The sequence below is a fragment of the Anopheles bellator genome, chromosome 1 (genome assembly GCF_943735745.2).
Source record: "Anopheles bellator chromosome 1, idAnoBellAS_SP24_06.2, whole genome shotgun sequence".
NCBI lineage: Eukaryota > Metazoa > Arthropoda > Insecta > Diptera > Culicidae > Anopheles > Anopheles bellator.
In genome coordinates this window covers 39,314,990-39,327,717 of record NC_071285.1, presented here as the reverse complement: position 1 = coordinate 39,327,717, position 12,728 = coordinate 39,314,990, and the positions used below count along the sequence as shown (strand labels likewise).

Sequence of the window (12,728 nt, the reverse complement as noted above, 5' to 3'; positions counted from 1 at the left end):
GATGAACTAAGAAGTTGGATGAACTAAGAAGTGTTGCAAGAACAGTTAAAAAAGGAAAGTTTAACTTTCTCTGATGTTTTTTGCTTTTGGTACCATGCCTTTTGCTCTGATGCTCTTTTTGACCAATCTTCCGTTTTGAGAGGTTCCCGCGAGCTAGGCAAAACGCGGAACATCTTGCAGGACGGAGGACGTCTTTCTCCGTTAACGGAGGCGAGAGGACAGATTTCTCCTTATTAAAGAATAATTTGTGACCACAATCCGATTCTCGTCTCCCCAGGCGCACACATGTCACACCTCGCGGAGGGTGGTTCGTACACGAAAGAGCGAAGGATCCTTCCGCGCTCGGTGGACTTTTCTCATTAGTGTTGATATCTTTGTTCCTCTGCTAATAATAATCACTCAGGTTGTATGTGTGTGTTTTTGGGGTTGTTGCCGCTCCAGGTGCCCAGGCTCGAGTCCTTCGAAGTGATTTCTTTATTTTTGCCCAGCGCCCGATGGTTCTTCAGTTATCTCTTTTTATGTGCCGCCGCCAGCCAGCGGTCTGGCGTTTACACGCTGCGGCCGCTGCCACGTTTGACGGAACAGCAGGACCGTGTTTGAAGTTGGCCCGGTTTTGGCACCCATCGCTCGTCTGATTAGTGGGAACGCGCGCGCCGCACCTGCCGAGGTGGTATAATCAGAAAACTTTTCCACCTTTTCGCCTCTTTCGGCATCATTTTGGCCTCGTTCTCTCCTCGGAGGACTCGGACTATTCGAGTTCACTATCTGTGCAATATTAACGCGCCAACGCGTCGCCCCCCGCGAGTAGTGCTCGCCAACTAATCTGGTCTTGGTACGGAGTGGAGGTCCGTGGCTGCAAAAGTATTTCAATAATTGGTCTCCAATTAGGGGCGCCAAATCCGACTTCGGAGCGGCCGTATTCCGGACTAAAATTGTCAGTAAAGTGATCTGACGTGATTCTTCATACATAATTTCTATTTTTGGTCCCACTGAATAGAATCAGTACGCCACCAATGTTTCACAGCCCGCGATGGCAAAGTCCCCGCGAGACTCTATGAGCCGCGCACCCCGAGACACTTGATACGGCAATTAATCGCGCACAGAGCGCCACATTTAGCGTACGAGGTATTAAATTTAATTTACAATTGCTTCGCGTGTACCTTTACCCGATTAAAAGTTAAAAAAAAATGAATCAGAAATATCGACGGGACATCAATATTCCAGCAACTCCGTACACCGGCTCGGTACGGTTGCCGGAAATAAATGTCAATAAATGTCCTCATAAGCTGCGCAGCCTGGTAGTTTCGAAGGAGGCACGGTTGCCGCTACCGTTTGGGCCATTTCAATGTCCGTCGGTACGATTGACATATTCTTATAATCAATTTGGGAGCCGTTTGATTGATTGATTGATCGACCGACCGACCGACCAACCATGGGACCGTGTTGCGTTATAAGCCAAACTTGCGCGCGGAAGTTGTGTACCATGAAGCCTCTATTAAATCATGAATGTTCCACGAATTCGGCCGAAAATTTGCACCGCACCGTACCCGTCCTGTGAATTTCGAATGAGAATTATTAGATGACGGTCACCCCAAATCATATTAACATTGTTCGATTTTTCGTTGATTGCCTCTAAGCTGCCCGTAGCTGCTCGTTCTATTGAAGTGTCATTTTATCGCTTTGTAACAACATTTTCTTCCCCGAACTTGCAGCGCTCCTCGGTAGGTTCGTCGCAGTCGCGCAACATTCGGATGACGGTGTTGAAAAATCTGTTCAAAAAAATGGCTTTCACAAAGTCGCTACTAAAAACGCTCATGGCACTGTTCCTGTTCGGCAGCGTCCTGCTCGTGGTCTACTGGCGGGACAGCTCGGAGTCGTCCAAACCGTCCACACCGTTCGCGCTGGGAAGCTACAATTCGCACATCGTCGACGGAGGAAGCTTCGGCAGTCTTGGCGGCAGTGGTGAAAACGCACGAATCAACGCGATTCCGATCAGGTGAGTTATTTAGTTGCTATGGCACGCAATTAGAATCCCGCACCCGCACCCGTGTTTGGTGGAGACCCTTCGGTTGCGGCGAGCGCAAGAAATCGGATATTTTCCACACCAGCAACAACCACACTGTTGCTGCTCCGTCCGATCCGGTGTCCGGTGTCGGTTTTATTCCTCCCTTTTGCCCATCTCTCTCTCGGAGAAGGACATTCGGTCTCCGATAATCAACAGTGTCCCGCCCGCAGTCAGTTTACGATCCGTGTAAATGTGTTACCAATGTCACGAACGACTCCCGGGCGCACGAAACCGTTTTAACGATGTGCCCCCCAAACGATAAAACCGCGGTAATGAGCGGAAATGGAAGCATAAAGTACAATTAGCTTCCGGATGGCGATTTTTATGAGTTTAGGGCTCATTTGAGAGTTTAGTTTTGAAAACAAAAATACCTCACGGTATGAGAGGGGGCGATATTCAGTTCGGTAAAATATATGACAACTCGGTGTTTCGAGCGGAGCAACAAAATTTGCACAAAAATATCAATTTATTCCACGTATTCTCTTATTTGTTCTGTAAACAAACAAAAAACAAATTATCATTTTACCACAATACATTTTGGTTTACGTCTTTATGTTAATCAAATGTTAAAAATTGCAAATGAATGCCTCTCTCATCGTAAAATCGTTTTCAACGGGGTTTTCAAATTCATTTTAACAATACGATAAGAAGCAAACATATGAAAATTGATTTAATTTCAAACAATATTGACGTGGGTAGCGTGCGTTATTTGATCGGATGATCGGTCATTTTCGCGTTACCACCTTTCATAATCTGCCGTAGATCCGGTATGTTTAAGAGTACCGTTTGATTTCTTTTCTTTTCTCTTTCGATTTACTCTCTCCTCGACGATTGTTTGCCGTTAACGCAACGTGCGAATGTTGGCCACTTTTCGTGCGCCCCGTTAGCCCCATTGAACGATCGTGGACGTACAAGTGCGTCAACAATCGTTGCGTTCGGCACCACTTCGTGGACGGTGTAGAAGAGGACTTCGACAACTACCATCAGCAGCAGCAACAGCAGCAGCAACAGCAAACGCAGCAACAAACCCAAACGCAGCAGCAACCTCACGCAGCTGGAACGGACAGCGGCTCAAAACGTATCCCGTACCGAACGTGCACGATGACCTGTGGGCCGATCAACATCTGGCCCCAGCCAACGGGAGCCGCGACGATCGGTAGTAAAACGTCGCGCTTCCGGTTGTCCGATATGCGGATCAAAGTGAGTACCGCGTTTGAGCCGGTGGAACGACTGCTCCACGACGCGTTCGACGTCCTGCGGGCCGAACTACGCACCCTGATGGCGTCGCACGGAGCCACACTGGAAGAAATTGAGGGAGCGATGCCAGCCAACTCTCTCCCACCGGAACTGCAACAGAGAAGCTTGGGCACCGAGATGAATGAGGCGGCCGAACAGCACCAATCCGTTGGAGGGCTTCCGGCGGAACAGCGCCAAAGCACCGCCGGCCTGGGGGGTGGTAACAAGATACACTTCTTCAAACTGATCAGCGACAAGCGCTACGATGCGGACGTGTTCGAGGTGAACGTACACGTGGAAAAATCGCCCGAAACACACCTGACGCTCCGTACCGACGAGAGCTACAACATGAGCGTGACTCGTAAGTACCCGGGGCGAAGGACGGATCCTAAGCCATAGTACTGAGCCATGTGTCGTTTCCTCTTCCACAGATTCTGCCCGCGTGCTGATTGTGAAAATATCGGCCAATTCATTCTTCGGCGCCAAGCATGGCCTTACGACGCTCCAGCAGTTGGTTTGGTTCGACGACGCCGAACGGACGCTGAAAATTCTCAACAAGGCAGCGATCGACGACGGACCAAAGTTTAAGTAAGACTCCCGATCCAAAGCCGAACGTAGAACCCTGCCTAATTGTTTCTCATATTTACTCTACACTTTAGCTACCGCGGTCTGATGCTGGACACTTCGCGGCACTATTTCTCGCTGGACGCCCTCAAGCGCACGATCGTGGGGATGTCGCACTCGAAGCTAAACCGGTTCCACTGGCACATAACGGACTCGCAGAGTTTCCCGCTCATCTCGAAACACTATCCGCAACTCGCTCGGTACGGGGCATACTCCGAGGCGGAAGTGTACACGCCGGAGGACGTGCGAGAGCTGGCGTCGTTTGCGAAAGTGCGTGGCGTTCAGATCATCCCGGAGATCGATGCACCGGCGCACGCCGGCAATGGGTGGGACTGGGGCCCAAAGCATGGGCTCGGGGAGCTCAGTCTGTGCATCAACCAGCAACCGTGGAACAACTACTGCGGGGAGCCTCCGTGCGGACAGCTCAATCCGAAGAACAACAACACCTACCTGATCCTGCAGCGGCTCTACGAGGAGCTCCTCGAGATCGTCGGTCCGCTGGACTACTTCCATCTCGGTGGGGACGAAGTGAACCTCGAGTGCTGGCAGCAGCATTTTAACGACTCAGACATGCGCACGCTCTGGTGTGACTTTATGCTGCAAGCGTATCATCGGCTGCAGTTGGCCGCACGGGCTCAGAACACGACCGTGCCTAGTACGGTGGCCGTTTGGTCGAGTGGGCTGACGAGCAACGTGTGCCTCCCGAAGAGCGTGTTCGCCGTGCAGGTGTGGGGCGGTAGTAAGTGGCCGGAAAACTTTCAACTCGTCAACGCCGGCTACGGGCTGGTGATATCGCACGTGGACGCCTGGTACCTGGACTGTGGGTTCGGTAGCTGGCGGTCGACGGGTGAGGGAGCCTGCTCACCCTACCGCAACTGGCAGACGGTGTACAAGCACCGGCCGTGGGACGAGATGAAGCTAACCTCGCTCCAGATGCACCAGATACTGGGTGGCGAGGCGTGCCTGTGGACGGAGCAGGTCGACGAATCGATCCTGGAGTCGCGGCTGTGGCCCCGAGCCTCGGCACTGGGTGAACGACTGTGGACCGATCCAGTCGAGGAGCGGTTCAGTGAGTCAGTCCCGCTCGAGGTGTACAACCGGATGTCGGTGTTCCGGACGCACTTGGCCGGGCTCGGGCTGCGACCGGAGCCCATCTTCCCCAAGTACTGTGCCCAGAACCAGGACGAATGTGTATGATATTACGCCAATCCGTTCTACTAAAGCGGGCCCCGGGGTGGGGAGGATATTGGCAGGGATGGCCACGAGAAGAAAGAAGGATGGAGAGACGATTAAGGCGCTGTGGTTGTGATACTTTGACGAAAGGACTGCGATCCTACGGTATTTCTTTTATATTTAGTGGATTATCGGAACCTGACACAGACTCTAGTGAGATACGGAGATGAACGAAGGTCAACACGATACACCGGATACAAAGAGAGAAAGGGCGAGGGGCATCAATAATACTCCCCCACACAGCCAGTAGGAAGGAACGATATGGTTGTAAATAGTGTTAGTGGAAGGCAGCGAACGGGCATACGGTGGTAGCTACTTATTCGAAGGGTTTCACGTAGCACACGTAGCAGAGCCAGATCGTAGATCGCCAGCGCGATCGTTTGTAGGTTGAACAAAAATGATTTAAGGTTGTTTAATTTAATTCCACGTTGGTCACGGAAACCCGTAGCAGGATTAACGGAGGAATTTGCCAAAACAATCCCGGCGAAACCCGCATTTTGTTTGGTTTCCTGTCTTGTGTATTAGGCGCAAACCCGCCAAAGGTGACATGAACGGGTGACCGGATGGTGACAGAATTGAAATTATTAAACCCCTTTAATCCGATGGTCGGTTGTACTTAACTACTTAGGACACTAGCGAGGACGTGAGCGCGCGAGCGGGTGGTTTGGGGCGGCGGTTTAGATTACTAATCGATGGCCGATCGATAGCCTTGGGCCGCAAAGCGGGGCCAGAGATGAGCGTAAACTTCGAGCTTCGGAGCGGCAAGAATAGGACAGTAAGGAAAGCTATTTCAAATGACACACGCAATGACCTGTAGACGATTTCGTACCTAGTAGCGTTTACCTTCCGTAGCCACCGCCTGTGGTTTGCAATATATACACGTAACACCCGTAGCCTCTGTTGCGGCACTATGTTTCATGTTATTCCGATTGTTTACTGTAGTTTTGTTTTCTTCTTTTGTTGTTGGTCGATTTTTAGCGATAGTGTAAACGATGCCATAGAAAAGGAGATACTATAAGAAGGAGAGTGTAAATGGTTTCGATTGCCAAAACCGCACATGCACACACATAAACCGACCAGCAGTAGTAGGCGACGGCGCCGATCCACACAAAGAAACAATGTTCGAGGAAAAACACAAAAACAATGACATTTTCTAGTTAAGAATAGAATGTTTTTTTTTCTCTTGGAAATCTAATAAATGACAAACACTAAAAAGCAAGGACGCCACGACCCTGCGGTGCTTTCCCTCTGCGATGGGACACTAGCGCCCCGCACTGCGACGGCCACTAGATTAGTGTGTAGTGTGTGCGTATGTGTCGCGTAGTAACACAACACGAGTGCAAAACCATGGCCCACTCATCACCATCAGTCTCGTGCAGACGTACAAATATTTAGCAGAGCAAACTCGTACTCTACTTACTGTGCATTACAATTAGCTAAACTTTGTTAATGTTTCTGATAAACGATATATTTCCTCCCGCCCCCGAGATAGAAGCAATGGAACGCGTGGGTCCGATAGCGAAGAAGAACCAATAGAAAAAGGACAGAAAAAGTGCATTATTTCCCCGATTGTGGTGCCGTTACGTTCTCCGTAACGTTCGCATTGCTTTCGCCAGAAAATGTGCCTCATTTTTCGTTTATTTCATTTTCATTTATTTAACATTTGTCTAACGTACCTAATGGTAGCTTGTTGTTTGTTTGTTGGATTGAATGCAAAAGAGTACAACATAGTTTTGATTTACGTTTTCCGATTTTGAACAAAAACGAACAAAGAAGCACTACTTTGCCGCTGCGCTGGGGCCGCAAGGCCCGGTGAAAATTTCAAAGCTTACTGGTTGGCGGTGTTTGGGTTGCGCGTACTGCTGAACGCGATTTATTTGTATTAGTCCAATAAAAATAGTGTAATGAAACAAAATTAACTAACTAAACTCTTCGAAGCTTTTTTTACTGTTAAACCTAGCGAAATATCACTGAATGCAAATTCGTGGCTACGTGGCTACTAGCGTGCTATCCATTCTAAATCCACGGATTGATGGACAGGTGGTGACAAGATGTGTCTGGCTCCCGGGGGAGAAACTCTGACATCCTTCGTGGCATCAGCACTGCTAGTGGGGCATTGGCGCCACTTTAAGACTGACAAGTGCCTTCCACAGGCTGCCTCACGAGGACGAAAGCAACGTGATGCAACCGTTCCCACAAATCGCCGAGCTGAATTCTGTTGCATCAATAATGTGGTTTACTGGAACAACTATCGGAAAAAGGCGGTCGTTCCCCATGAAACATGCAATGGCCATTTAAGCACCTTCTCTGCTTAAAGAGAACAGAATCACTAACAGTACGGCGCCACAGCATGTTACAGTCAATCGGAATCGAATTTCCTGCGCTTGTGAGTGACGTGCATCCTCACGGGCGTTCGCTGGCGCGGTCAAGGTGATGGTGGCATTAATGATAGATGAACTAGCCGGGTGCCTTTCACCCTACGTTAGGGAATGACTATGCAGCGTTTTGGAGAAGGAATTGTATGCAATTAAGTCATTAAAACCCGCCTCCCCTTACCGGTGAATGGGGAGAGTGCATTATGTTGCAATTTTTTTGTTTGTTCCCCATGGGTCTGTTTGTGTTTCAATCGACGTCACCAATAAACGGTTGCATTTGGCCCACGCTCAGTAGATGGCATCACTTGCTTCTGATTGAACGTTGAGCAGTTTTTTAATCCGTCAGACTTTCAGTGAAGCACCGAGAGTCGTTGCAATGGGAAAGCTTACATTTCTGGGGGCTTTTCTTCTCTATAAGATTGCATCATGCACCGGGGAAGAAAGTGGTAACAGCTCATTGTGTGATAATGGTGTGGAATTCAATTGTGAGTGCTTTATTCTGGATGTGATTGGAATGATGGTGGAATTTTCAAATACCTGCTATAAAATTCTAGACCCCAGTAAAAATCTGGCAACTGGAAAGGGTCACTTCTAGTGTATAGATGTCCTGGATTAACATCTAACTTAGTGTTTCCGATGTGCCGTGATGAGTTTAAAAGTGTCTTTAAGTGTTCACCTTATTTTTTAATTTCTGAATTCCAATATTTAGTTGTATTTTTTACTGTTTTGGAATTTTAAGCTTTATTTAGATTTTTGAAATAATAACCAATATTATTGCTGACAACGTTTCTAAGCTTCCACAATTCTTACAAAGCAATTACTTGCCCTTGTTTATATTTCTGTCGGCTTCATGGACCCAGCGGAATTAATAATTAAATACAAATTAACCACACCATCCATCGTAAGAGAGATACGACCCTATGGGTTCACTTCCGTGTCCTCAACCACGACAAACGGCTGCACTTTTAATTGCAACCCGTGACGGGACACTAGTTCACCGCGTCTTTTTACTAAACTTCCGCTATGTTTTGACCCCAAACAAATGCGCCCAGTCACGGCGTACTACCAGATGCCACCGCTTTACCTGTACGATGACTACGATCGCTGTCTGGAGGAGTTCCCGGTTCGGTCGGTGTACTGTCTGGTCGATAGCTGGGTGGCACCGAACGACACTATCGCCGGCTGGTCGGTGATACGACACTTTTCGGCCGACACGAAGCGCAGCTTCCGGCACGATCGGCTCCAGCGAGGCCTCTGCATGAACCGCTGCGCCCAGTTGATGGCCAAGTACGACCGGAGCACCCAAATGAAGTATTTTAAGGCGCGCTTCGACCATCCGGGCGCGCATGACGTAAGCCAAAAAGGGGTCCAAAGGAAACACTGGCCAACACTTTGTAATCCAATTTTCGCTTCCCCAACGTCACAGATCACGTTCGACCCGAACACGTTCCGGGGGGCACTCGATTGGCGCAATCGCTACCGTCGATTAGCCAATCAATGTGTCAATTTCGAGCTCAAGCGCCAGTACCAGCTGATGGCGTACTCGACGGTCGAATATTGCACGACCGTCGACCGTCCGACGGAGCGATCCGCAGTGACAGGCACATCCGGACAGGACTCGGCAGGTGACGTCGCGCGGGAAGCGACGGAATCTCGTCCAAATGATGAAAAATGTATTTTCTGCCACCATTTCAGATACCATGGACGTGCTTTTTCTGGTCGTCCTTGGCACACTGCTCGTCCTGGCGGCATTCTCGACGTGGTACGACTATCAGCGTTACCGCAAAAGCCGGCCGCCGACAACCGAGGCCCACGAAGGCGACCGTGGGCTGAAGGATTACTATCAATCCGGAACGGGACGTCCCGGTCGGTGTAAGTGTGAGAAGAATATTTGATTCGTAATTCTCGGTGGCCTCTGAATTGTTTATCTCACTGTGGACGCTGAAGGATATTCATGTTTTCTAACGAATCCATTGTGTCCGAATCCATTCCAGGGACCAACTTGTTGGTGGCGTTTTCGCTGCCGCGGAACTGGCAATCGCTGACGACCTCCAACCTCCGAACGGACACCGACAAAGCGAAGGACCTTCGCTTCATCCAGGCGGTGCGCTTCCTCGTCATGTATCTGGTGATTGCTGGCCACTCGATGCTCTTGAACTGTATCTTCCCGCTGCTCAACCCACAGTACGTCGAGCTGGTAAGCTCCGGTGACCTTGGCCGATTGTCTGGGTGTCGAATAAATGGTCCCTTTTTAACAGAACTATCGCCGGCTGGTGACGATGCTAATTTTTAACGGCATCACCGTGGTGCAGATCTTCTTCACGATCAGTGGGTTCCTGTTGGCGGTTCAGTTTGCGGACCTAGTCGAACGGAGCGGCCAGCGCACCTTCGGGTGGCGCCACGTTGGCCAAAGCATCCTGTATCGGTACCTAAGGTAAGGGTGGCACGGACAGCCGATCTGATTCGTCTGACGACCGCAAGTGACCGCAAGGAACCAATCTCTCCCCTCGAAGATTGACCCCCGTGTACGGCTTTATGATGCTGCTCGATGCCACCTGGCTAATCCGGCTACAGGATGGACCAATCTGGAAGCGGATTGCCGAAACAGAGCGCACCTTTTGCCGGAGCAACTGGTGGGTGAACGTACTTTACGTCAACAACTACGTCACCGTCTCGGAGCCGGTAAGTTCCGGGTGGGGTCAACGGCAAGCGTCCGCCGTGTTTAGTGCATGTTCCGATGCAGCGTGTGTTTTACCGTTAACTTTACCGTTTTTTATCATTAGCCACCGTAATTACTTCTTGCAGTCGGTCGTTTGTTATTAGAGGGGTTGCTAATTTATGCTTATTACGGTTAATGTTGCCGTTTTTATTTCTTATCTTTATGGGTTCTTTGAATTTAACTTTTCATAAGTGAGGTGCATTTAATTAGGTGCCAACGACAGTTTTGGTGTCTATAGCTTATCAGCATAGTTGGGTGATGATTAAATTATCATACAGAACACGCTTTATTATAGCCTTTCTAATGAGCCATAATTATGCACTCGTTTTTACTATTAACCGTAAATATAACCAAAAATGAACTGGATCAATTGGAAGAGTTTATTCCATTTTTTAAAAACTTGCCTTCGGTTTGCATTTTTACACTATTTGGTCGATTAATTGTATATTGATTGTTTCGATCTATACTTACAATAGAAACTTTATTGGTGTGCCTGGCTTATTGATTAAATATGGAATGTCCATCAATCTAACGATCTCGATTTGGTTATTTAAACCAGTTTCACTCAATAACAAGTTAATAGCTAATTAACACGAGGTTAATGGTGCGATAAAAAATTCAATTTCAATTCTTCTTCGAAAATAAGGCTCCCAGCAGCAAGTTTATGCTAAAAATGTATTCCTGGGTTTTCTACAAATTCCGAAACAAAAGTCGTATTCGATTGTTCCATTCTAACCACTGCCTCGGATGCTTTGCAGTGCCTCCAGCAAAGTTGGTACCTGGCGACCGACTTTCAGCTCTTCGTCATCGGGCTGATGCTGCTTAGCGTTACGTGGCGCTTCCCGAAAACCCTGATGCCCCTGTTCGCGCTGGCTTCCCTCACGGCCCTAGCAGTGCCTGGCATCGTGACGTACATCAATCGCTTCGAAGGAGTCGTCATGCTACGACCCGAGTAAGTGTGCCGTTCCTGGAAGCCTCACACGCTTAAAGTGAGCCCCGTTATCGAAAGTGACCGATAATGGTGATGATGCGCCAATGTTTTTATCGCATCTGACGCCCCGTGCGCCTTATTTACTATCCTCTCCCTGAAGGGCCCTTAAGTACGTGCTGTGGTACGATCCGGCGTACCGCAGGATGTACATCCCGACGCACACCAACTTCGGCAGCTATTTGGCCGGCTTGATGGCCGGTTTGATGTATCGGAAGCTGAAGCACCGCGGTTTCGAGGCCGCGCGAAACAAGGTGAGTGTGCACAGAAGCCAGGAAGTCGCGGCATCGGCAATGGGCTGTAATAATTCTATCAAACACTCTGCTTCGACGTTCGATTTTCGCGTTGTCTGTTTCACCATAAACACTTGTAATTTAATTCGGCAGCAATTCATCGTCCTTTGGTACGCATCACTTCCGGTCGCGATAGCCTCGCTCCTGTCGGCGTACATATTCTACGCGTACGACTTCGAGAAGCCGGCCCTCTGGATAGCCCTGTACGCGGCGCTGGCAAAAAACCTGTGGGGGATCCTTTTCGGTTTGCTGTTCGTTGGGTTGGCTCTCGGTATCGGTGGTAAGTGGCACCGGTGATGGGCACCATTTGCCCTTTCAACACTGAGCTTCAGCGTCCCGGTTTTTTAGGATTCATACGCAGTGCTCTCCGTAATCCAATCTTTCAACCCCTGGGCAAGGTAACGTACTGCGTGTTCCTTTGCCATCTGTTCATCATCCGTGTCACGTTGGGCAACGAGCGGCAACCGATTTACGTTAGCGACATGAGGATTGTAAGTTGACTGCGGGTTGGCCGCCGCTGAGAGTGGACCGTTTACTAGAATCCCTTTCACTCTCTGCCACGTAGCTCGTTTCGACGTCATCGACACTGGTGCTGGCCTACGTCATGGGCACGCTAATGTGCCTGTTGATAGAGATTCCGTTTGCGAACGTTCAGAAAGCAATCTTTCATCGGCCGACCCAACGCCAAAGTACGGAAAGCCCACCCATGGCCAAGTGGGACGGAAGACGGGGAGCTCTGGTTCCGAATTTGACCACCTCGTTTATGTTGTGATTTTTTAGCCGAAAGCATCTACCGTGAAGAGATACAGATGGTAACCAATGGCTGCCAAGTGACCACAGAATCTTCGGCGACGGTGGCAGAAAGCAAAACCGAACCGTGTGGTGTTGGGCAATAGCTGCCAAGTTGCATTAGCAATAGTACAATCTTGTTCATTCAAAGGTAGAGTTGAGGTAACCAAAGATTGTAATATTATTCGAGTGATTGAAAATTTAAAATGTAAATAAAACAAAAATTATTTACAATTGTCTTACCGAATCGGGATCGGTCGCGTATCAATTGCTGAATACTCCGTGTCTACACCAATCTTATCGGCCATTTTATGGGAACATCAACTCATATCGTTGGCATCATCGACAGCTTTAGATGAACTCGAATTCGTATCAAAGAGTCCTATGAAGTGTCACCAATGTGAAT

At 49.0% G+C, this 12,728-nt stretch overlaps 2 protein-coding genes across 2 annotated transcripts; both read left to right on the top strand.

The window, feature by feature from the left end:
• The first annotated feature begins 1,187 nt into the window (after nucleotides 1-1,187).
• LOC131215566 (probable beta-hexosaminidase fdl) lies at nucleotides 1,188-7,033 on the top strand. Its single transcript, XM_058209957.1, has 5 exons — nucleotides 1,188-1,244; nucleotides 1,713-1,996; nucleotides 2,953-3,662; nucleotides 3,733-3,889; nucleotides 3,961-7,033. Exons 1-5 carry the CDS (start codon nucleotides 1,188-1,190, stop codon nucleotides 5,120-5,122), a joined length of 2,370 nt encoding a protein of 789 aa, XP_058065940.1. The 3' UTR covers nucleotides 5,123-7,033.
• Nucleotides 7,034-8,575: 1,542 nt separating this feature from the next.
• On the top strand, nucleotides 8,576-12,429 carry LOC131215565 (nose resistant to fluoxetine protein 6-like). The gene is made up of 12 exons (XM_058209956.1): nucleotides 8,576-8,884; nucleotides 8,960-9,158; nucleotides 9,229-9,411; nucleotides 9,528-9,730; nucleotides 9,792-9,967; nucleotides 10,047-10,215; nucleotides 11,011-11,204; nucleotides 11,344-11,494; nucleotides 11,627-11,813; nucleotides 11,882-12,024; nucleotides 12,099-12,201; nucleotides 12,305-12,429. The coding sequence occupies exons 1-12, from the start codon at nucleotides 8,576-8,578 to the stop codon at nucleotides 12,427-12,429; spliced, it is 2,142 nt and encodes a 713-aa protein (XP_058065939.1).
• Nucleotides 12,430-12,728: the final 299 nt, after the last annotated feature.

Bases quoted from the DNA above. Each gene is read 5' to 3' on its own strand.
- LOC131215565 (XM_058209956.1), top strand. From the start codon at position 8,576: ATGCGCCCAGTCACGGCGTACTACCAGATGCCACCGCTTTACCTGTAC. The intron at 9,968-10,046 runs GTAAGGGTGGCA...CTCCCCTCGAAG, and splicing joins ATCCTGTATCGGTACCTAAG to ATTGACCCCCGTGTACGGCT. The intron at 11,495-11,626 runs GTGAGTGTGCAC...TTAATTCGGCAG, and splicing joins TCGAGGCCGCGCGAAACAAG to CAATTCATCGTCCTTTGGTA.
- LOC131215566 (XM_058209957.1), top strand. From the start codon at position 1,188: ATGAATCAGAAATATCGACGGGACATCAATATTCCAGCAACTCCGTAC. The intron at 1,245-1,712 runs GTACGGTTGCCG...CCGAACTTGCAG, and splicing joins CAACTCCGTACACCGGCTCG to CGCTCCTCGGTAGGTTCGTC. The intron at 1,997-2,952 runs GTGAGTTATTTA...GCGCCCCGTTAG, and splicing joins ATCAACGCGATTCCGATCAG to CCCCATTGAACGATCGTGGA.